Genomic DNA, 21,938 nt, shown 5'->3' with positions numbered 1-21,938 from the left:
TGTTTTCATTCAGGGGGGAGGACAATCACTGGATCTGCAAACCCTGGAACTTGGCTAGAGGACTGGACACACACATCACCAACAGCCTGGACTACATCATCAGACAGAGGGAAAGCACGCCAAAGGTGATTTTTACACAACATTCATGGTAAAACATCCAAAATGTAGTGTGGCTACTGAGTAGGAGCACATATTCAGTCACGCAGTCAAACACTTAGGTTATTTATTTAGCCATTCGGCTTGAATTAGCGACTTCAGCCTGCTCAAAAATGCTTACATTTTTTTTGGGGTGGTCTGAGTTTGCTGTCCGACTGATGTTCAACCTAATGGTTTCTAAAACGGGGAGGTTAGGTGGAGGTCATGGAGAGAGACACGGCCATTAAACCAGTCAGGGGTATCATCTCAGGAATGTGGTTAATCTTAGCAGACACAGAATTGCCTTTTTGGTTTGTGAGGAAACAGGAGTAGATCTAGAGTTTTTTAGTTTTGGAAGACTAGCTGTTCTGTTTTCGAGGGCTGAGGACAAAACTAATCAATATTGCAGTTATAAAATGGTTATCATAGATGTTCCTCTTCACAGGCAAGATTTTACTTTTGAGTTAATCATAAATTAAAAGTATGATCAGAAGGCTAACACACTTCAGTTTGTTTTTATCTGCTTCTTGACAGTTTTATCTACGCTCTAAAACATTTTCAAGTTCAGGTCGATGTGCTCTTGTTAACATCGTACTTTTTTCCTGGGCATGTGCTACTCTGTCTTCTTGTTTGTTGCAATTGTGTCACAGCACTGCACAAAGGCTTGGAATGCTGTTTAGTAGGGTCGAAGAACAAACCTAGTATTAACCTTCTACACAGTCAAATTGTTGGACACAAGAAATATTGATATTTACAACAGCAGGTATGACAGACCTACCTTTCATCTTCATGCCTTACAGAAATTGAACTCCTCCCTTATAGCCCTATGAGGCGATGAATTCACAATAAAGTGTTATCATTTCACCAATTATCTAATTAAGTTACAAGCTAGTGTGGGAAAGCTATGACATATCATGTCATACCTATATATTCTAGCCATTTATTGTGTGTCAATCTACCACCTGCCTGGACCTGTGCAGTGTTCTTGAAAGACTAGTGACTTCTTATCTTCCATTTTTCAGAAGCCTTTAATTTTGAGCAACATGTTTCTGTACCCACTCATCAAAAAGGCCACTATTTATACTTAGTTTTTACTGTTGGCCTGGAAATTTCTAATGTATCTGTACATGATGTCCATCTGAGTGATCATTCTCTTCTCTTGTTTAACCTGGACTTCATCCCTGAACCTAAGCCCTTAGAAGTTAGGTCTCAGTGGCGTGTCATCTCAGCTGATACTGCAGACAGTTTTTCTGCTATGTTTGACCCTCTTTCCTTCAATGATTGCCTTAATGTGGACAGTTTGATTCACTGTTTCACTAATCATTGTGTTGAATTACTGGATCAAGTGGCACCTATTAAATCAAACTTGAAAATTTAGAAAAAATGGTGCCATTGGACAATTGAAGATCTCCTGAGTCTGAAGAGACTTTGTCGAAAGACTGATCGTCTCTGGAAGTCCACTAAACTTGAGGTGCACAGACTTCACCTTAGGGACCTGATGTCTTCATTCAATGAGATGATGGAAACTGTCAGATCTGATTACATCAGGAAACTGGTAGCAGCAAATAAGAAAAACCCTAAAGTGTTGTTTGACACGATCAATTCTCTCATGTCTCCTGCTCCTCAAATCACGCCTGTCTTCTCTGAAGCTGAAAGAAATGCATTGTTCAGATTTTTCATTGACAAAATTAAATTGATAATAGAGAAAATCTCTCACCCATTGTGTGGAACCCCTGCTGTCCTTGAGTCTATAGCCTCCTCGTGGTCTTCCTTCAGTGCTGTATCGCTGATATTTCAGCACTGGTGACCAAGATGAAACCCTCCTCATGCTCAGATGACGTCCTTGCCTGTAGGCTCTTTATCAAAGTATTGGTGAACCTCCCTCTTTCCACAGGGGTTTTTCCCAATGCATTTCAACATGCCATTGTGGACCCTTTGCTTAAAAAGCCAGGCTTAGACCCGACTGACCTCATTAATAACAGGCCTATTTCTAAGCTCCCTTTCTTGTCCAAGATCTTAGAGAAGGTGGTGTCTGAGCAGCAGTCTTTGTTTCTTGGTCCTTTATTGTTTTTGCTATACTTGATTCCCCTCGGTAAAATCATTCAGAGATATCCTGATGTTTCTTATCACATTTTTGCTGATGACATCCAGCTCTACTGCTCTTTTGATCCAACTGAGCCCCAGAAGCTGAACAGCTTAGTCAATTGTTTGTTAGAAATCAAACAATGGCTGAGTGAAAACACTTTGCAGCTAAATGTGGACAAAACTGAACTCTGGTTATTGCTCCTGATGATAAGATTCCAGGGTTGAGTCAGTACTTGGGTGACGTCAGTCTGTCAAACTGAGCCTGAGAAACCTGGGAGTTGTATTTGACAAATACAGGAGCCTTCTCGCCTGCAGTTTCTTTCAGGATCAACTTTAAAATTCTGGTTCTTACTTTCAGAGCTATTCGTGGTCAGGCTCCTCCTTACATCAGTGATCTGATCCAGCCTTACACCCCAGCTTGGGCTCTGAGGCCTGTGGATCAGAATCTACAGATGGTTCCACGCACACGGTTCAGGACCAGAGATGAGAAATCCTTTCAGGCTGTTGCTCCTAAGCTTTGGAACGATCTTCCTCTCTCTTTGCTTTTGATGGATCTACTGACTCCTTCAAGTGACATCTTAAGACGTTTTTATTTGTTCAGGCTTTTCCTTGATTTTCTTGAACTCCTTTTGTGTTATCAGTGTTATCTTGATCTTTTAAGTATATATTTTACTGAGTATTGTTTTGATTGTTTAAGCGCTTTGTCTGGAAAAGCTCTCTTTAAATATGAATGACTTCCATTCCTTCTAACAGGGAGAACATGAGCCTCATTGGAAAAGTTTAAATAAAAGTACATCATCAACAATAACTTCCAATTATTCAAGATCATTTATAATAAATATATGTTTGGTATGTTAGGGTTCACCAACAACCCTTTCCAGGTTACCCTGGTGTCCAGTCTTTGATAACCCCAAAGAAGCACAGACCCAGGATGCAGCAATTGAGGAGCAACTAGCGAGGAACTCGATTTTAACCCTTTATTGTGTCTTCAGAACAACAGAACCTCCCCCCACAACAATGGTTTCTTCCCCTCAGCAATCAGACTTTCAAACTTGGTGTTACCGTTGTTGAAATCCTTCTTCCCTGACCCACCCGGATCAAGTTTTTTACCAAAAACCTTACAAGTTGGGTTGAATTTGCAGATGCAGACATCTGGGTCAATCTCTCACCAGCGATCAGACAAAGGTTGTCTTAGCTCATGGAAGAGACAGACACTGTCTCATAGCTCCATCCTTTCATTCTGGCTTTCCGGACGCCCTCCTCAATGGTTGGCTTCCTCAAAGCTTATCGATCCACCTGCAGGTGTGTCCCCACATCGCTTGGTCCATTGTATCCAATTTGAAGACGTCTTTCTGTTGAAGGTGTTGCACATAGAAATTCCATTTTCTCCTCGTCAACATATTTCTCAACAAGATGTATCCTGGTTTTAATGAACTTATGATAAATGATCTTTTCCACTCTGCCCTCGCTGTCACTTTCCTGTCATTCGCACCTCATGGCTCTTTGACTCTGTTGTTCTTGAATCTTGCCCCTTGTATATTTTCTGTCAATAAGTGCATAACAGCAAGCATAGACTTTAATGTTTCAATCGCTATATTACTTACCGTCCACACATTTAAAATTGTAATCTGCACTATTAAAATAGGTAAAGTGTACTTGTATTTATGTTTAATATTTTATTCTCATGTTTTTTGTTGCACGTTTGTACAAAAACAATGTCCTAATTATTGCATCCCCTTCACTTATAAAAGTGGTAAATAAAAATATTCTGATTCTGAGTTAAATGAAACCACTTCAGCACTGGACTCACAGACTCATATTCATGATGTTTGTTTTTTTATTATAGATTTCAGGACTTTCAGGACTAACCTTGGTTCACACAGGCAAAGTACATGTTCATGTATGGTATGTGTTGTATGCAGGATGTGTGCCAGGTGCTTGCTAATGCAGATCTATATCAGATGGCCTTAAATATGAACCAGACTAAACAAAAGTTGGAGTCTTGCACCATTACAAGTTGCAGATTTTAGCTCTTTTAGTAACACATTTAATTTCCCAACTACCTTTAGTTAAAAAATAATCTGAAATAAAATGTTATTAAGCTATTAAAGCTATTCATTCTAGCAGGACAGGAATAAGCTGGGTATCATGGTACAAAATAAAGTTTTTAAATCACTTTAAAAGGATAAGGGCTCGACCTACTTCATTAAGTCACAATCAACATTCAATTTTTTTTAAAAAACACTGTGTTGAACAATGCTAGAGAGTCCTGAATCATAGAGACTAATTGATGAGTTTTGAAAGTTGGCTGATTGAAGGGGTAGCTGAGGGGGATACGAGGTCCAGAAAAGGCGAAGCAAGATGAGAGAAAACTCTATACCAAGAAAATGAAGAATGTAATGTTGACAATTACTATTATTTCGTTAGCATTTTAAAGCTTTTTAGGATTTTGGTGTTGTGCAAGAGCAGCTCTTGGCACAACAATTCAGATTTCAAACAAAAAGCTACTATTGACATTCCAGTTGCTGGGGGAAGATTGATCAAACCTTATTGTCCTTTTCTTTCCCAGGTAGTGTGCAAGTACATCGAAGATCCTGTGCTGTTCAACAGGGAAGATGTGGGGATGGTCAAGTTTGACATTCGCTACATGCTCATGCTGCGCTCTGTGAAGCCACTGAAGCTCTACGTGTACGAAGTCTTCTGGCTGCGCTTTGCTAACAAGTATGATCAATATAATAGGGTATTGTTGGGTTGAGGTTGTTCAATATTTAAATAAAAACACAATGTTACGGCCAGTCAATGTGTTTATTTATATCAAAAATAGCAAATCATCTGTCAATATTGATAAAGAAGGGACTTCAACATTACAGAAAGTTCCACATTTCTTAACTATATCTGCATATAGAGACTCCCTGTATATGTAATAAACACGTTGTTGAACACAACCCCCACCTCAAGACAAACGAATACTGCTGAGACACTAACTTTCAAAGGAAAATAAGAAGGATTGTTGTGTATTCTTCGTCCAAGAACGGAATCAGCAGTTGAAGTTGAATTAATTTATTAATGTTTCAACATAAACACTTTTCAGTTGCCTTAGTCCTTGACAGGATGTGGCTCATGTTGCTTCCCCTCCACAGACCCTTCTCCCTTGATCACCTGGACGACTACCAAAAGCATTTCACCGTCATGAATTACGCTGAGGGAGTGGAGCTCAAGCAGGTGAGTGGTCAAGTCTTACTCCTGGATTTCGATGAGCTTCTCTTAAACTCTTTTGATGTTCTGTCTTCAGGTTCACTACAATGATTTCATCCCCATGTTTGAGCAGCAGTACCCACAGTACCCATGGAAGGAAGTGGAAGTAGGTCACCTGCTAGGAGCTTTAGTTTAATAAGGATGTGTAGATGCTGCACCATTTCGCCTGTCAAACTCATACTTGTGAACCAGAGAGTGCTTCACATACAGTGGAAATCAATCTCAATCTCAATACGGTGTTCACCCTTCTTTCCAACCCATAACTGGTCTCAGTCATCTTCACCTTGCCTTGGGAACCCTCATGCTGCCACTGCTAAATAATGTTCTACATACAAACTCTCTTCCTATTTTAGGCAGAAGTGTTCAAAGCTCTTGGCCAGCTTTTCCAGGCAGCTTCCTCACGACCTGCTCCGTACGGCATCTGTGCGTACCCATCATCTCGAGCGATATACGCCGTCGACTTGATGCTGAAATGGAGTACCGGGGAGAATGGTAAGAATTTGCTCTGGACATTTTTGTGACAGATAATGTTGCTGGACAATCATCATAGTTGTCATAGATTCCTTGAAATCTAAAATTTCTACATGTCTCACCTGGCCAGCCCAGGCCACCTTTGTGTTGTGGAAGAATGCACCCACAGAGACAGAGATTGTGTTGTGAATTTGGAAATCAGGCAGTCGGAGAATTTTAAAAGGTTAAAAACAAAATGCTTTATTTCAAGCGTAAGAGCAGATATATGCCAGCAGTCCAACGTGCACGGACCTAAGCGGAACAACCTCTCAGGTGAGCTGATGTTCCAAAAAGGATACCTAAGCAGAGTGCGCAGACTCGTTTTGTACGAGAATCTTGTGATTTACATTGGTCAAAGTCAAAGATGCAGGCGGGCGTTGTTTAGCGATACGCGGCCTGGTTGGAGCACTTGGATCCTTCCTTCGCCGTTGCTCCCCCTTACGGGTGGGTCCATCGGTGTCTCTCGGTGGCAAGCCCCAAGTCTAATTGTTATGTTCCTGTTCTGACGGTTACCAGGGTGCCGTTATCAACTGACATGCCAATGGTTGTGAAACAGGTTCCTCTCGTTGACCTCGGATCCTTCGGTGCAGTTTCGGGGCTGAGTCGCAATGTTCGTGTGTTTTTTCACCTCAGTAGTTTTCCAGAAAACAGAATGTTGCATAGCACTGCAGTTATATAAGCATAGCACGTATAGCACATTTGTATGAATTAATTAAAGAATATCCCCTTTAATGATTAAGACCCGCACATGTATTTTACTCATTAATTGCAGGATCAACGGGATGAGTTGGTTCTCCATTTTAGATTCAGATTCATCCCAAACATCATCTTTTGCACGAACATCATCGTCAGTCCAAGCAACATCCCAAACATCATCAGCAGTGCAGACTCATGAAAATGAAATGAAGTCTTAATTCACGTCAGACCCAGATGTTGTTGTAGAAGACTATACAAAAAATGGATGTCTTGGCTCGCTCCTTTCCTTTGAGTCTTGTGTAACTGTTCTTTCTGGCAAAAACATCTCCTTGTTATTCTAGGTCAGAGTGACCCAGCTAAATGTTCAGTACAGTCTTGGAAACCTCTTCTTTTGTCAAATATCTCCTTTACTTTATATTACAGTCAAAAAGGTAAAACGACTTCTACTTTGTTCTTTACTCTACTTTACTTTCTTTACTTCTCACTTCCGCTTCCGGTGAGCCTTTGATCGGCTGCTTGAAACGTAAGCTCCTGCAATAATTGCCAAAAACAGTCATTTTAACGACTACTTGTCCGGATATTATGCTCATATCACTTAAGATATGTCTCAAGCATCTCGGATCTATGATCGTGATGCTCTTCTCAACATCAGAGAGTCGATGGAGGACTTCACTCGCGACAGTTACCAACGTCCGGTGAACATGTTTCCGGCTCCGCTTCTCATCGACTCGGACTCTGTGGAATATCGTTTGATCTCTCGAGTACCGGGCGATTTCCACAAGGGATCGAGTCGGGCTGGAGTACAGGTCAGGATGAGACGTGCAGTTGCGATCGCTCGGAACAACTCTGACGTCATCGAACGTCATCGATGTTTGATCGACATCCCTCTCACTGTGTGTGACGACACATCAGCGCTGCCGTCTGTCCAGACCTCAACGAAAGGTGGTAAGATTTTTTCATTTCCTCTCTTTAATTCGACTTTTACAACCGAGTTGAACTTCAGTGACAGCTGGTACCCACGTGACCGCTGTTCGCTTCAAAAGATCCCGCTCTGCACGCCTGTCAGTGACGCGGCGTCGTCAGTGACGTCATCGGTGCTGAATGTGGGACTTCTTAATGTTCGCTCCATTACTAATAAATCCTTTATTCTTAATGATCTTTTCACAAGAGTTAATTTGGATTTATTATGTCTTTCTGAGACTTGGCAGAGAGAGGAAGAGTTTATTCATCTGAACGAACTCTGTCCAGTAGGGAGCGCTGTCCTGGGGAAGCCTCGCCTCTCTGGTCGTGGAGGAGGTCTTGCTACTGTTTTTAGGGAGAGTTGTTCTTGCAAAGTGATTCAGACACAGGAATTCACTTTTTTTGAGTCTCAGATGATCTTGGTTGGTTCTACAAGACCTTTCTATTGTGTGTCAATCTACCGTCCGCCTGGTCCTGCGGCGGTGTTCTTGAAAGACTTTAGTGACTTCTTATCTTCCATTATTCAGATGGAATCTGTTCTTATTCTTGGAGACTTTAATCTTCATGTTGATGACGTCACATCTTGTTCTGCTAAAGAAATTTTAACTTTAACTGAAGCCTTTAATTTTGAGCAACATGTTTCTGAACCCACTCATCAAAAAGGCCACATTTTAGACTTAGTTTTTACTCTTGGCCTGAACATTTCTAATGTATCTGTACATGATGTCCATCTGAGTGATCATTCTCTTGTCTTGTTCAACCTGGACTTCATCCCTGAACCTAAGCCTTTGAAAGTTAGGTCTCAGAGGCGTGTCATCTCAGCCGATACTGCAGACAGTTTTTCTGCTATGTTTGACCGTCTTTCCTTTGATGACTGCACAGACGTGGACAGTTTGATTCACTGTTACACTGATCATTGTGTTGAAATACTGGATCAAGTGGCACCTGTTAAATCGAACTTGAAAATTCAGAAAAAACGGTGCCCTTGGACAAATGAAGATCTCCTGAGTCTGAAGAGACTTTGTCGAAAGACTGAGCGTCTCTGGAAGTCTACTAAACTTGAGGTGCACAGACTTCACCTCAGGGATCTGTTGACTTCTTACAATGAGATGGTAGAAACTGCTAGATCTGATTACATCAGAAAACTGGTAGCAGCAAATAGGAAAAACCCCAAAGTTTTGTTTGACACGATTAATTCTCTCGTGTCTCCTGCTCCTCAAATCACGCCGGTCTTCTGTGAAGCTGACAGCAATGCATTGTTGAGATTTTTCATTGACAAAATTAAATTGATCAAAGAGAAAATCTCTCCCCCTTTGTTGGGAACCCCTACTGTCTCTGAGCCCATCTCCTCCTCTTGGTCATCCTTCACTGCTGTATCTTTGGGTGATATTTCAGCACTAGTGAACAAGATGAAACCCTCCTCTTGCTCAGATGACGTCCTTCCTTGTAGGCTTTTTATCAAAGTATTTGATGTAATTGGCCCCTGGGTTACCAATATGGTGAACCTCTCCCTTTCCACAGGGGTTTTTCCCAATGCATTTAAACATGCCATTGTGGAGCCTCTGCTCAAAAAACCAGGCTTAGACCCAACTGACCTCAGTAATTTCAGGCCTATTTCTAAGCTCCCTTTCTTGTCCAAGATCTTGGAGAAGGTGGTGTCCGAGCAGCTGTCTTTGTTCCTGGATCAGAGCGACATCCATGAGAAGTTTCAGTCTGGCTTCCGTAAACATCACTCTACGGAGACAGCTTTATTGAAAGTGTCCAGTGACATCATGATGTCGGCTGACTCTGGTAAATTCACTGTTCTGGTTCTCTTGGATCTGTCGTCAGCCTTTGACACAGTTGATCACCAGATCCTGCTGAGAAGACTAAGGGATGAAGTGGGACTGTCTGGGTCTGTGTTAGAATGGTTCTCATCTTACCTTTCTGGGCGCAGTTTTAGTGTATCTGCCAATCAAATGAGGTCTGAATCGGCAGATCTGTTGTGTGGAGTCCCTCAAGGTTCTGTTCTGGGTCCTTTATTGTTTTTGCTGTACTTGATTCCCCTTGGTAAAATCATTCAGAGATTTCCAGATGTTTCTTATCACATTTTTGCTGATGACATCCAGCTCTACTGCTCTTTTGACCCAACTGAGCCCCAAAGGCTGAACAGCTTAGTCAATTGTTTGCTAGAAATCAAACAATGGCTGAGTGAAAACACTTTACAGCTTAATGTGGACAAAACTGAAACTCTGGTGATTGCTCCTGATGATAAGATTCCAGGGTTGAGTCAGTACTTGGGTGACTTAGGTCAGTCTGTCAAACTGAGCCTGAGAAACCTGGGTGTTGTATTTGATAAAGACATGTCTCTTGTTCAACACTGCAGAAAACTGACCAGAAACTGTTTCCTTCAACTGAGAAAAATCTCTAAACTTAGGAAAATGTTGTCACAACATGATCTGGAGCTTGTAATCCATGCGTTTGTTTCTTCTCGTCTGGACTATTGTAACAGTTTGTTTTCATGTCTTAACAAGAAGGATGTGTCTCGTCTGCAGTTGATTCAGAACTCTGCAGCGAGAATTCTGACCCGCTCAAGTAGGAGAACTCACATTTCTCCGATCCTTAAAACTCTTCACTGGCTTCCAGTTTCTTTCAGGATCAACTTTAAAATTCTGGTTCTTACTTTCAGAGCTATTCATGGTCAGGCTCCTCCTTACATCACTGATCTGATCCAGCCTTACACCCCAGCTCGGTCTCTGAGGTCTGTGGATCAGAATCTACTTATGGTTCCACGCACACGGCTCAGGACAAGAGGAGAGAAATCTTTTCAGGCTGTTGCTCCTAAGCTTTGGAACAATCTTCCTCTCTCTTTGCGCTTGATGGAGTCTACTGACTCCTTTAAGAAACATCTTAAGACGTTTCTATTTGTTCAGGCTTTTCCTTGAATTTCTCGAACTCCTGTGTTGTTCTCGGTGTTGTCTTGATCTTTGAAGTATGTACTGTTTTGAGTATTGTTTTGATTGTTAAAGCGCTTTGTGACCCTGGTCTCGAAAAGCGCTATATAAATAAATATTACTTACTTACTTACTTACTTTCTTTCTTTCATGTGTTCCAAGTGGTTAAGCTTATTTGATAGTGATCAAATACAGTAAATGTCACATTTTGTAGGAAGTGGCCAGCTTGGCTCCTGCAAGACACATAAATTGGGATTTTTTCATAAGGATTTAATGACCATGTAAATCTTGGACTTCGGAAGGTCCAGGACAAAGCCACGTCCGGTGTCCATCAGAGGCGACGAGGTGGAGATAGTTGACAACTATAAGTACCTCGGTGTGTGGCTGGACAGTAAACTGGACTGGTCCTGATTTTACTTCTTTTAGTTTTTGCATCACCCCCCTGAAAGCATAGATAAACTAAACAAAAGAAAGTTTGTCAATGCGATCTATAAATGGATCAAGTTTGGTCTGTTAAGTAAACAAGGTGCAAGTATATTTCCAGGTCTTTCCTTTGTTTGGACTTGAACTACACTATGTTATATTCTGCAATAATGCGTTAACATGCGAGAGATCAAAATAATTCATAATCTTGCTGTTATTGGCTGACAACCCATGAGCTGAAGAAGCTGCTGCACTAAAAACTTTGTCTCCAAGTCTTTTTAACTCAGAAGAAAATACATGATAAAACAAAGTTTAGTGTATATAAATAGAATAACAGTTCAATTATGTAAACTATCAAGTAAAATTGAATCTCTTATTTTAATGTTGTCTTGTTGAAAGCTGAGTTTGAAGTGTTGAAATTCCCTGCATAAATCAGCCTGCTTCCTCCCTGGTCAATGATTGGGTCCTTCACTGCTTAACAAGCATCCTGCAGGTGTGCCTGAGCCTCCTCTAGGTGGGTCAGGACATTGCAACCTGAAGGTGGGTCAGAACACCCTGTAGGTTGATCTGTATGTTATGTAGGTAGGTCCCTACTTTCTTGATCCGCTGCAGACATGTCTTTCGGTTGCTAGGTGGCCATCGAAACTCTGTTGCTGCTTTGTCAACATATTTTCTCAACAGAGATTACTTTGGTTTTAATAAACTGTCGGAACCAGCCACCTGCTGGCGGGGTGAGGAGACGGTATCTAACAGCCGTGAATAGTATGTTTGTCCCTTCTTCCAGTGACCTCAGTCCCGGCCTAGAGTAATCCTACTTTTACGTTATGACTGCCCTCCTCTGAGTTAAGTGCACTTGGTAAATGACTGGGTCATGCGGGACCTGTTTGCTATAAGAAGAACTAAGTCATTTTTAAAGAAATCATTAGATCATACCCTAATGAATTACAACCCAAGGTGAACTTGTGTATGTATGTGTTAACCCCTCCACTATAATAACACCCTGAGTTACTCTATGGTTTTAACTAGTGTATGCAGGGTAAGTCAATGAAAGAGTTTTAATAAATCTGAGAAAATGAATTGAAGCGTTAAAGCATGCTTAAATGTCAGTTAAAAAAAAACAATACAAAGAATAACACTCGACAGTCATTATGGCTGCGAGGGCACGACCTAGTTATTAAAGTTTCAATCAAAATCAATGAATCAAAATTTAAATCATACCAGATTTGCTGCCCTGAACTTTTGCTGTCTTAAATAACGGTCCATATGTATAATAAGGGAGGATGTTTGGCTTGTGGTCGAATGGTGGTCGTGGAGGGGCACGGCAGGAGGGACCCTCTCGTCTCCAGGCAGTGGTCGAGAGCTCTCAGGTCGGGACCAGGGCGAGATCTGGGCTTTGAGCTGAGAAGAATCTTGACTTCGGCTGAAATCAATGCTCCGCAAGAGAACTTTATCCAGAAGAGCCTCAGGGGACAACTCTCTAGGACCAGTTTGACCCGGGGGATGAGGAGCGTCGAGGTCCAGAGAGCCGCTCTGTCTTTGGCTTGAGTGAAATAAGTATTTGATCCACGACCAACACATTAGTTGGTTCTTGGTAGAGAAACCTTTATTGGCAAGTTTAGAGGTCAGATGTTTTTTGTTGATGATTATCAGGTTTGCACACATCTGAGCAGGAATTCTGGACCAGTCCTCTTTGCAGATCCTCTCCAAATCCTTAAGGTTATGAGGCTGGTGCTTTGACACTCGGAGCTCCCTCCACAGATTTTCTATAGGATTAAGGCACAGACCCTGGCTAGACCACTCCATGACCTTAATGTGCTCCTTTTTGAGCCACTCCTTTGTTGTCTTGGTTGTGTGTTTTGGGCCATTTACATGCTGGAAGACCCATCCACATGTCCTGGCTTAGAGAAGGAGGTTGTCACCCAGAATTTAACGATACAAAGCCACATCCATCTTTCCCTTGATGCAGTGAAGTTCCTTAGCAGAGAAACACCCCTAAAACAGAATGGTTCCAGCTCCATGCTTGGCAGAAAGGTCAGAATTCCTCTGCCATCTAACCTTATCATTCTCTTAATCATGATCATCAGATGTTCATGGGCAAATTTCAGACGGGCCTGGACATGTGCCTTATTGAGCAGCCCCAGACAGAGGGAGATTGACGGTTCATCCATAATCACACCAACGGATGTCTCCTTCTCACCCAGCTTCATGCTAATGGTCTTGTAGCCTATTCCAGCCTTCTGCATGTCTAAACTCTGGTCCCTGATATCCCTAGACGGCTCTTTGGTCTTGCACATGATGGAGAGGTTGGTGTCTGATAGATTGATTCTGTGGACAGGTGTTTTATACAGGTAACAAGTAGAGATTAGGAGTACTTTCTTAAAGTCAAAGGATGAATGTGTGGGAGTCATTCTGTGTAGTGTGAAAAATGTGTGGAGAATTCTGTGGCAGCCAGTCATCCTGATATACATGCATTCACAATTCACACCTTCTCCACTGCCATCGTCAAGTAAACAATGCCTGGGAAAATGGATGTGTGAAGAAGTGGGGGATGAAAGCACTTACAGAGAGTAGACCTTCTTAGCATGCAGTGTCTAAAAAAAATGGTTAATACTGATTTCAGAACCAACCTAAACCTTTACTCTCACATGTCCAACTGCCTGCCGCCTGTTTCCTTCCTGGGGTTGAAGACAACAACCTCAAACATTCCTAATACTGTTTCTCCTAACCTGTTTCCGTAACTTGGACTTGAGTAACCTACAACACTTTAAGTCCTACCCCCTGCTTCCCAAATACATTATGACTACTGTAGTGATATTAGCCTCGTGAATTAAGGTTTATAATTTCAGAATGTTGATAGGGTTCACCGCCAACCCAAGCCATGTTACCCTGGTCTGTGTGGGGGTTTCTGTTCCGAGGAACCGGCCCCTCTCCAGTCTCGGATACGTGGTGATGATAAAAGAAGGACAGACACAAGAATTAGTTTAATATTTCTCTGGACAAAACAGAAACAATACATCTTTAAATCATACTTGAGATTCATAATTTACTCATGTAGACAAATTAAACCCCTTCCTGTTTACTACATAAGTAAGAGAGATGGTCAAACACAGGATTAGTTGTACCTTATTCACCAGCTGTTTTCTACACCAACAATTTGAACTAATTGAATGTAATCTGGACAGAGACCCCTTCAGCAGTGTTGATCGGCAGAACCGTGCAACAAGAATCACCAAACATGTAACACACTTATTATCCAGCTAAACCCCCCCCTCCCCCCAGAGGAACAAATAAAACAACCACATTTATTTGTATTTAAAAAATGTTTTCTTGACAAACTTTATATTCCAATATATCTTCAAATCATTTAATTAATCATAATACTCTTGGTATTGACTCTCTTAAATTTGACATCAATTATATGACATTATCAGCTACAAAGATATTCTAAGCTCAGTTGAATCATTATGAGTCCTCTTAGACTTGGTTTGAAAGTCTATTGCTGAAGTAAATGGATAATACCAATAGAAAAAAGTGACTGATCAACAATTTCGGCAGCCGTTTATTTACTTAATTATGTTTTTATTGTTAGCATTTCTGTTGTCGGATTTCTGGACCTTAGTTTAACCAATGAATAAAAGACTTACTAAGAATTACTTTATGTATAACATACAATATAATATATATAATTAAAAGTCTACTCTATGAAATATTTTTCTGATTATAATTCTAATGATTCATTGTTTTATTTAATTTTCTTGTCTTTTGTTGGATATAAAACTCCATTAACATGGTGAGAACCTTATTTTCCATTATTAACCCATTTTTCATCTTTATATTGAAGTTTTCCTCCAATAACTGTTAAACTCTAGTATTTCAAATTGGTATTTATTTTACGTTGTTTTAAGACTTCAAATCACTTGTCATGTGGATGAAGACTAGTATTTTCCAATGCTTATATAATTCAATTCCCTCAATATATTACACTTTACACTGCAAGTCCATATGTTCAGTCTATTTAGAACTCAACTTGTTTATTTTCTATCAATCTCTTGCTCTAGTTCTTATTTTCTTTATTTCATCTTTTTTCTTTCTGATGGGTCTTGCATTTTTCAGTCATTTTTCCCCCTGTTTTATTCTGTTCATAAAATGTTTATAGTTGCCTTATAACATTATAAGCAGCTCTAGAGACATATTTCTTATTTAACTTTTTCAGTTAATCAATTTTAATTTTAATTCCAAGTTTCACTCTAGTATTCTATTTTAGTTTATTTATAAAAACATTGTTCTTAAAATGATGAATTCTCAAAATATGTCTTAATCATAAGATATTTTCTGTTCTTTAGAACTTCTCTAATGTTTAGACAATTTCGAGCCCATTTGATTGTCCTTTTAAATATATTACCAATATGTACCTTCTTTTAGCATTAAGTAAAGTCTTATTAGTTTGAGGGAAGTTGGATTTATCTCGAATCATGATTTCTTGTGTTTGGTAATTTACACATCTTAACTATTTCACCACATGTCTAAAGAGTAGTTTCCTAAAACTACATTTCTTCATTCATAAATTTAAAAGTCAGCTAGTCAAGTTTTTATCTTTACACATGTTGGCTCATGTTTCTTGTTCACCTTCTAACAAGGAGATCATTTCATATATTTAAAAGTCTGCAGTGGACAGTGGCTTCTTATTTCTCCCTCACTGAAAGGCTTCTCAACTTCACCTCTAACAGGATAAGAACGATCATAAGTTATGAGAAGGTCAGTTATGAATCTATTCAGGTGGTGATAAGGATATTGTGTATGCGTCATGAGTTGTGTATTCCAAACTTTGTAGGTCTGTGCATGTCTGTTAAAGTTTGTCATGTGTTTTATTTGAATAAACCTTGAAGTTAGCAGAGAGTTCAAATTATCAGTATGTTTTGACTTCATGGAGAGAGAGAAACACAGGCGGGTTCAGGGAATTCTTTAATTCTCACACACACACAGGGAGCAGGTTGAGGCAGTGACACTTTTTTTAAATCTCTGAGCTCAGTTTGTTGTTTGTAAGATATGTTTGAGAGTGTTCTTTCAACAGTAGATGGTGTTGTGTTCAAATGTGTTTTATGAATGTAATAGTTAATTTGATCAGGTGTCAGTCAGACCTATTTATTTATCTACCCACAACAGAAATATCTCTTAATCTATTCTTTTTTCTTTGACCTTCACTCACTCTATTTCAGTTTCTATTTTTACTAGTTTCACTATTCAAGTCTAATTCCCAAAGAACAATATCACCAATTTCACTCGCATCAAGATGGAATGGTTGAGTATAGTCTGGAGGTGACAAGTCAGCAGCTCTAGACAGAGTCACTTTTAATCCGTTAAAATAAAGTTCTGCATCGGTTGACCATACAACTGTCTGTTTACTGTTCTTATGGCTGCTTTCATCATAGCTCTGAGTGGAGCAATGAGAATATGGTATTCAGGGATTAACTGTTTACTGTTACATCTTAGACTCAGGAAGATATCATGTCTCTAACAGACTAGATTTGTCTGCTTTTTCGTCAAATCGCAAACAACTTTGCATTTCTTAATCATGTGTCCAAGGGCCCTAGCTTCTCCACCAGCAACCACAGCAAGAGCAACACGAGGGACAGAAGTGTCAGAGAGAGCATAGAGAACACCTTGTTCAGTTGTTGGTTCAACTTCAGCAGCCACACCATCCGGACCCACAAAAATAACACTGACAAGAGTCAAGTCTATAATTACAACCATATCGTGCCATTTGTCGTCATAAACAGGGTCATCATCATCCCAGACATAGTTCATAGTGCAGTGTGGCGGGTCCACAGGTGGTTAATATGAATGAAGCGCTATAATCCACTTTTTCCAAAGTCTCAAAAGTCTTTTCAAGATCAGAGAAACCATCAGCTGGTCCAATCACATTGAACCAGTACAGATGCCTCCTTCTCTGGAGCAGGCAGAAGTTCATTCTTGGTGGAGAGTTGGGCAACGTGGAGTTCTTGTTTGTACAGCTCAGGATAATTGCTGCAATTGTAGGTGTCACTGGACCAAACTTCCAGAGGGTGTGACAGCCAAAGATGTGCCAATGAGAGATTAAAAAAAGTCTCTTCCCAGCAGGCCAACTGGACATTGAGAAGAAATCAATAGTGAATAGGTAAACTTGGTCCCAGATAGTTCTAGTATAGTACTAGGGAGAAATTTGCTGGAATGGAGGACCTGTGGTGTCCCAGAGATGCTAACAATTGGGCTGGTACAAAGTAAGGACAATCATTCACCAAGTGATCGAGAGCACCACAATTGAAGCAGCCTTTGTTGACTGGCATGTCTCGTTTGTCTCTATACACTCGTCCTCTTCCCCTGCCACGCCCACGCACTCCAGCTGATGGTCACTGTGGGGCAATGTTAGGGCCCTCAAAAGCGTTATCAGGGGCAGAGCCAGGAACAGAAGTCTGAGCCATCTTTTTCTTTTTAGAGTAGTCGCTCCCATGTTTTTAAGTTGGGACTTGGCTAACTGCATCTGGCTGTCAAAATAAGAGTTATTTTTCTAGCTTCCTCCTTATTGTGGATTCTCAAAAAATGAATTATGTAAGTAACCCACTCATCATTAGGTTTACCCTTAAGGTTAACCTCCTTGACAGACTCAGGCAGAGAGTTGACCATATTCATGCAGAACAATAGTTGGGAGGACTGATCATGGTGAGGATCAGCCCCAGTTAAGTCTTGCCACACCTGGAGACTGATGGATGTACTCTCAGGATCCTCCATCAGAAAGTGGTCATATCCTTACATCTGCATGTTTATCCATTTCTTGTGTCTTCAGAACACTTGACAGAAACCACTTCAGTACTGGACTCACACTACCTTAGCATGAATGATGTTCTTTACTGAAAAAGAGGCTCATAAATTGATAATTACCACACCAAAAATAATATGCGTACATTGTCGAACGTTTTGTAGATTTATTAAAGAATTGGGATGATGGATGATAATTTCAGGGATCTAAAGGGAGAAAATGATGAATTTATGGCACGTTTGGTAATTGATAGAATTAGGGAAAGATCTTACATAGAGCCCTACTAAATGTCCATAAGCAGATAAACACCCCGTTCATACTAAGACTATCGTAACTGCTTGAAAAGTCTCTGCATAATTAGCGGGGTTCAACCGGCTAAAACCTCTAGGGTTCATACACGCTTGACATATCTGGCTGCGCTGAAGCCTGTGGCTGAACTTGTGCGTCATTGCGTTCACACCAGGGTTTTTGCCTAACCACATACGCAAAACGCATACATTAGGGTCAGGACTGAAAAAGGAATAAATACTCTAAACAATGAACTACTGAAGCAGAACTGGAACAATATTTACAACGAAACAGATGTGAATGATGCTGATGATGTTGATTCCTTTCTACAAACTTTTACAACACGGTATGTCATACACTGTCCTGTGAAAAAAGACACCCAAATCAGAATAAGGATGGGAAACCATGGCTGACAAAAACATTGATAAAAACACTCGGTCCAGTCAGAAATGAGATACAAACGGTACAGAAACAAACTATACAGTGTCCTAAATGAGCCCAAGAAAGAATACTATAGCAATCTATTGGCAGAAAATTGAATCAAACAAATAAATTATATATACTGGAAAAAAGGCTGCAACAAAAGTGTCAACATTCAAGTAAATAGAGTGAATATTGAAGGGGTCATTATAGATGAGTTATTATAGATGACATGTTAAGTTGGAAACCACAAATTAGACACTTTGTTGGCCAGAAGCGTCTCCATATTATGGAAGTCACGGAAATTAATGAATCGAAAAGCACCACACATGTTGTATCACGCACTAGTCTTTCCACACCTAGTATACTGTGCTGAGGTGTGGGGACAAACATACAAATGCACCAAAAATCCCTTGGTAGTAGTCCAAGAAAGAGCTCTGAGAATCTTACAACATGCCAACTACAGGGAACACACTGATCTGTTCCTCAAATCCAACATCCGTAAGTTATATGATTTAATAAACTATCGCACTGCACAGTTGATGTACAAGGCTGGTAACAATGTGTAAAAACGATTTCATGACAGAGAGGAGAGACACAATCTTAGAGGAAATGTGTACTATAGGCAAAGGATTGTACGGACTACTTTAAAATCCTTTTCCTTATCGGTCGCAGTTGTTAAACAATGGAATGTGTTAGAAGAGGTTATCAAACCATCTACAACACTAAGTGTCTACTAGTAAATTAAACTATTGACCGGTACAAAATGGTACATGATTCTTGAAAAAGGTCAGAGACACAAGACAGACATGGGAGTATAACATAAGATGTTCTGTACCTGTGTCCGTTTGCATGTAACATAATGTGTATCAACAAGGTTGAGATGAGCTACAAGATGAGGCTGATGTTGCCTACTGTTGTAACATGTTATGTCAAAATGTCTAAAAAAGTATATATATATTTTTTTATGTCAAAATGTAATAAGCAAAAGAAAAGATTTCATTCCTGTGAGCAATGGGGGCGGTACTAGAGAAATGGGTCCTTTTAACAAGGTCTGGTGTTTCGCAGTCTTTCTGAGTCTCAGATGTGACTTGAGATTATTACAGGTTTATACAATTATTTCTGATGTTTTTTTTATTCCTTTCATTAGGTTATCCAGAACTTCTTACACAAAGATCCATAAACATACATACACACATGGACATCTACACTTGTTTATACATAGGGACATATCAATGAGTCTTATTCAAGGAGGTCTTGGTCAGCAAATTGGTTCTTGCATCACTACACATTCTATCAGTCCATCTGTTTATATTTCTCAAAGGGGGGGGTGACAATTGTTTTTTTTTCAACCCATATTTACCTGTTGCCCAAATTTACTCCATGGGGCATGGCCATGAATAAGTTGAAGCATGGTACAAACGTCTGCCCATGTTGTAAAACTACCCAGTCATCCCACCTGTTGTCTTCAGGTGTCGAAACCTCATGAGATTGTTTGTTTTATTCAAATGAGGGGAAACAAGGTCTTTGAAATGTGGCTTTCTCAGAAGGTTGAATCAGGAAACACGATTTATTAGACTATTTTCGTCTCTTATCTACACAACTGTTTTACTGTTACACAATGTGTTGTCTGAAGTTATTGTTGGGATAGAGGATTGATACAAGCGGCAAACTAGCTTAAACTTGTCAAATAGTAATTTGACAAGTTTAACAACTTGTAACAAGTTTAACAAGTTTGACAACTTTTTAAGAATTAAGGATTCTGATGACTTTTTAAATGCATTTCATGAAATGGAAAGAAGGTTGTACTGAGATGTAGAACATTTAAGGAGTTTCCTGAGTGACTGATGTCTCTGGGTGGAATCCAGAAAATCCATTCAGCATCTGGTCTCTGTCAACACAAGCTCCTTGTATTAAAAACTATGCCACATACTTGCCTATTTTTAAATAAAAAAAAACAACTAGTTTACAATTAATGTTTTTCCATCAGCAGTAAATTAAATCGGCTTATGAAACTATCCATATCACGAGAACCAAAGTTATTAGCGATTAAAAGGCTTTAATTGTATGTTTTTGTGCTTTACATGTCTCTGGAACTACTGAATCAGTCAATATAAATTTCACATTTTCCTTTGTTTGTTCAAAAAAGCAGCCGTTTAATTTATTTTACCCTGTATGTCAACACGTTCTCCTCTTGCTGCAGGCCAGCGGACCATGACACCTCAAATCCTGGAGCTGAACTTCAGCCCAGACTGTGCACGGGCGTGCCTTTACCACCCCGACTTCTACAACCATATGTTCCAGACTCTGTTCCTGGACCAGGTGGATGAGTGTCCTGTTACTCAGATCATTTAAAAGCTCTTATCCCATCTGTCTCCCAAAGTTATCCATTGGTGGATACAAACTGGTAGAGGCAAAAATACTCCACCTTCGACCAAATTGTTGGATATACTCTTATGTTTTAAAAATTAAATACATTTAAAAAGATGTTTGTCATTATTTTTATTTTTTATTTTTAAGTATATGATTTAACCACTGAAGTTCTCCTATAACTGGGAACTGTTCTGACAAAGCAGTGCTAGAATGTGTAAGGAACTATGCTCTCTGGAATATCATCTTTAGAAACAAATCAACTTAACAGGATTCTTATCAGCATTCTCTTGGTCAAGACAAACACAGGTCCATTTGCATTTGTAAATAACTCACAGCCTTCACCCCTGATGACTACAGAAGGGATGCTTGAGAAGTTTTATGGCTCGGATGGGCGATGAACTTACACTGACCCATTCAGTCTCACACTCTTGGAGTAAACCTGGCCAGCAGGGGCATGTATTTTATGACAGATGCAACCAAAGGAATGTCTTAAACCTGTGTAAGGAAATGTACATGTGAGTGAATAGAGCTATGGGCAAGGGGTTTTAAGTAATCAAAATGAAGAAAGAAACTTAAATGAAATAATCTTCAAGATAAGAATTAAAATCAAAACATTAATTTTGCTAATCATTATCATAACAGTGTAATGTTTGGATTTATTTTAATGTACGATTGGAAAGAATCAAGAAAGAACAAATCAATTGAAGCATTTGTAATGTATGGTTAATTTTCTTGTGTGACGGTAAAAGAGGTGACGGCTGCAAATGTGATTGAACGTGGATCGATTTGGAGGTCCCCCCCCAATAGTAAGGGATTGCCTTTTATGATCGCTGAGTTTCAGGATAAAACTGAGCCTCAACTCAGCGAATGTTTGTCTGCCTCGTAACATCAAAAGAGTTTGTCACCTTCCGTGTGATAAGCCTGAGTCATCCAAGATGATCTGCCGGCCTCTTGACTTCAATTGTGCGTGTTTTGCATGTGTGTTTTCTCTGGTTTGTGTGTGAGTGTAGGTGTGTTAGCCACTATGTTCTAATCTGTGTTCCCCCCCACATTACACACTCCTCCAA

The 21,938-nt window shown here is 40.0% G+C and overlaps 1 protein-coding gene across 1 annotated transcript in view; it reads left to right on the top strand.

Annotated features, from left to right (window-relative positions):
- ttll12 (tubulin tyrosine ligase-like family, member 12) overlaps window positions 1–20,985 on the top strand; it is a 28,755-nt gene extending 7,770 nt beyond the window's left edge. The window contains exons 9-14 of the mRNA XM_087787944.1: window positions 14–125; window positions 4,790–4,941; window positions 5,361–5,442; window positions 5,513–5,581; window positions 5,829–5,967; window positions 20,702–20,985. Coding sequence (XP_087644070.1) covers window positions 14–125; window positions 4,790–4,941; window positions 5,361–5,442; window positions 5,513–5,581; window positions 5,829–5,967; window positions 20,702–20,853 — 706 coding nt within the window. The 3' untranslated portion in view covers window positions 20,854–20,985. The remainder of the gene's footprint in view (window positions 1–13; window positions 126–4,789; window positions 4,942–5,360; window positions 5,443–5,512; window positions 5,582–5,828; window positions 5,968–20,701) is intronic.
- Window positions 20,986–21,938: the final 953 nt, after the last annotated feature.

The sequence above is a fragment of the Callionymus lyra genome, chromosome 3, assembly GCF_982586985.1.
Source record: "Callionymus lyra chromosome 3, fCalLyr1.hap1.1, whole genome shotgun sequence".
In the NCBI taxonomy this organism is placed as follows: domain Eukaryota; kingdom Metazoa; phylum Chordata; class Actinopteri; order Syngnathiformes; family Callionymidae; genus Callionymus; species Callionymus lyra.
This window is presented reverse-complemented; position numbering and strand designations above follow the sequence as displayed.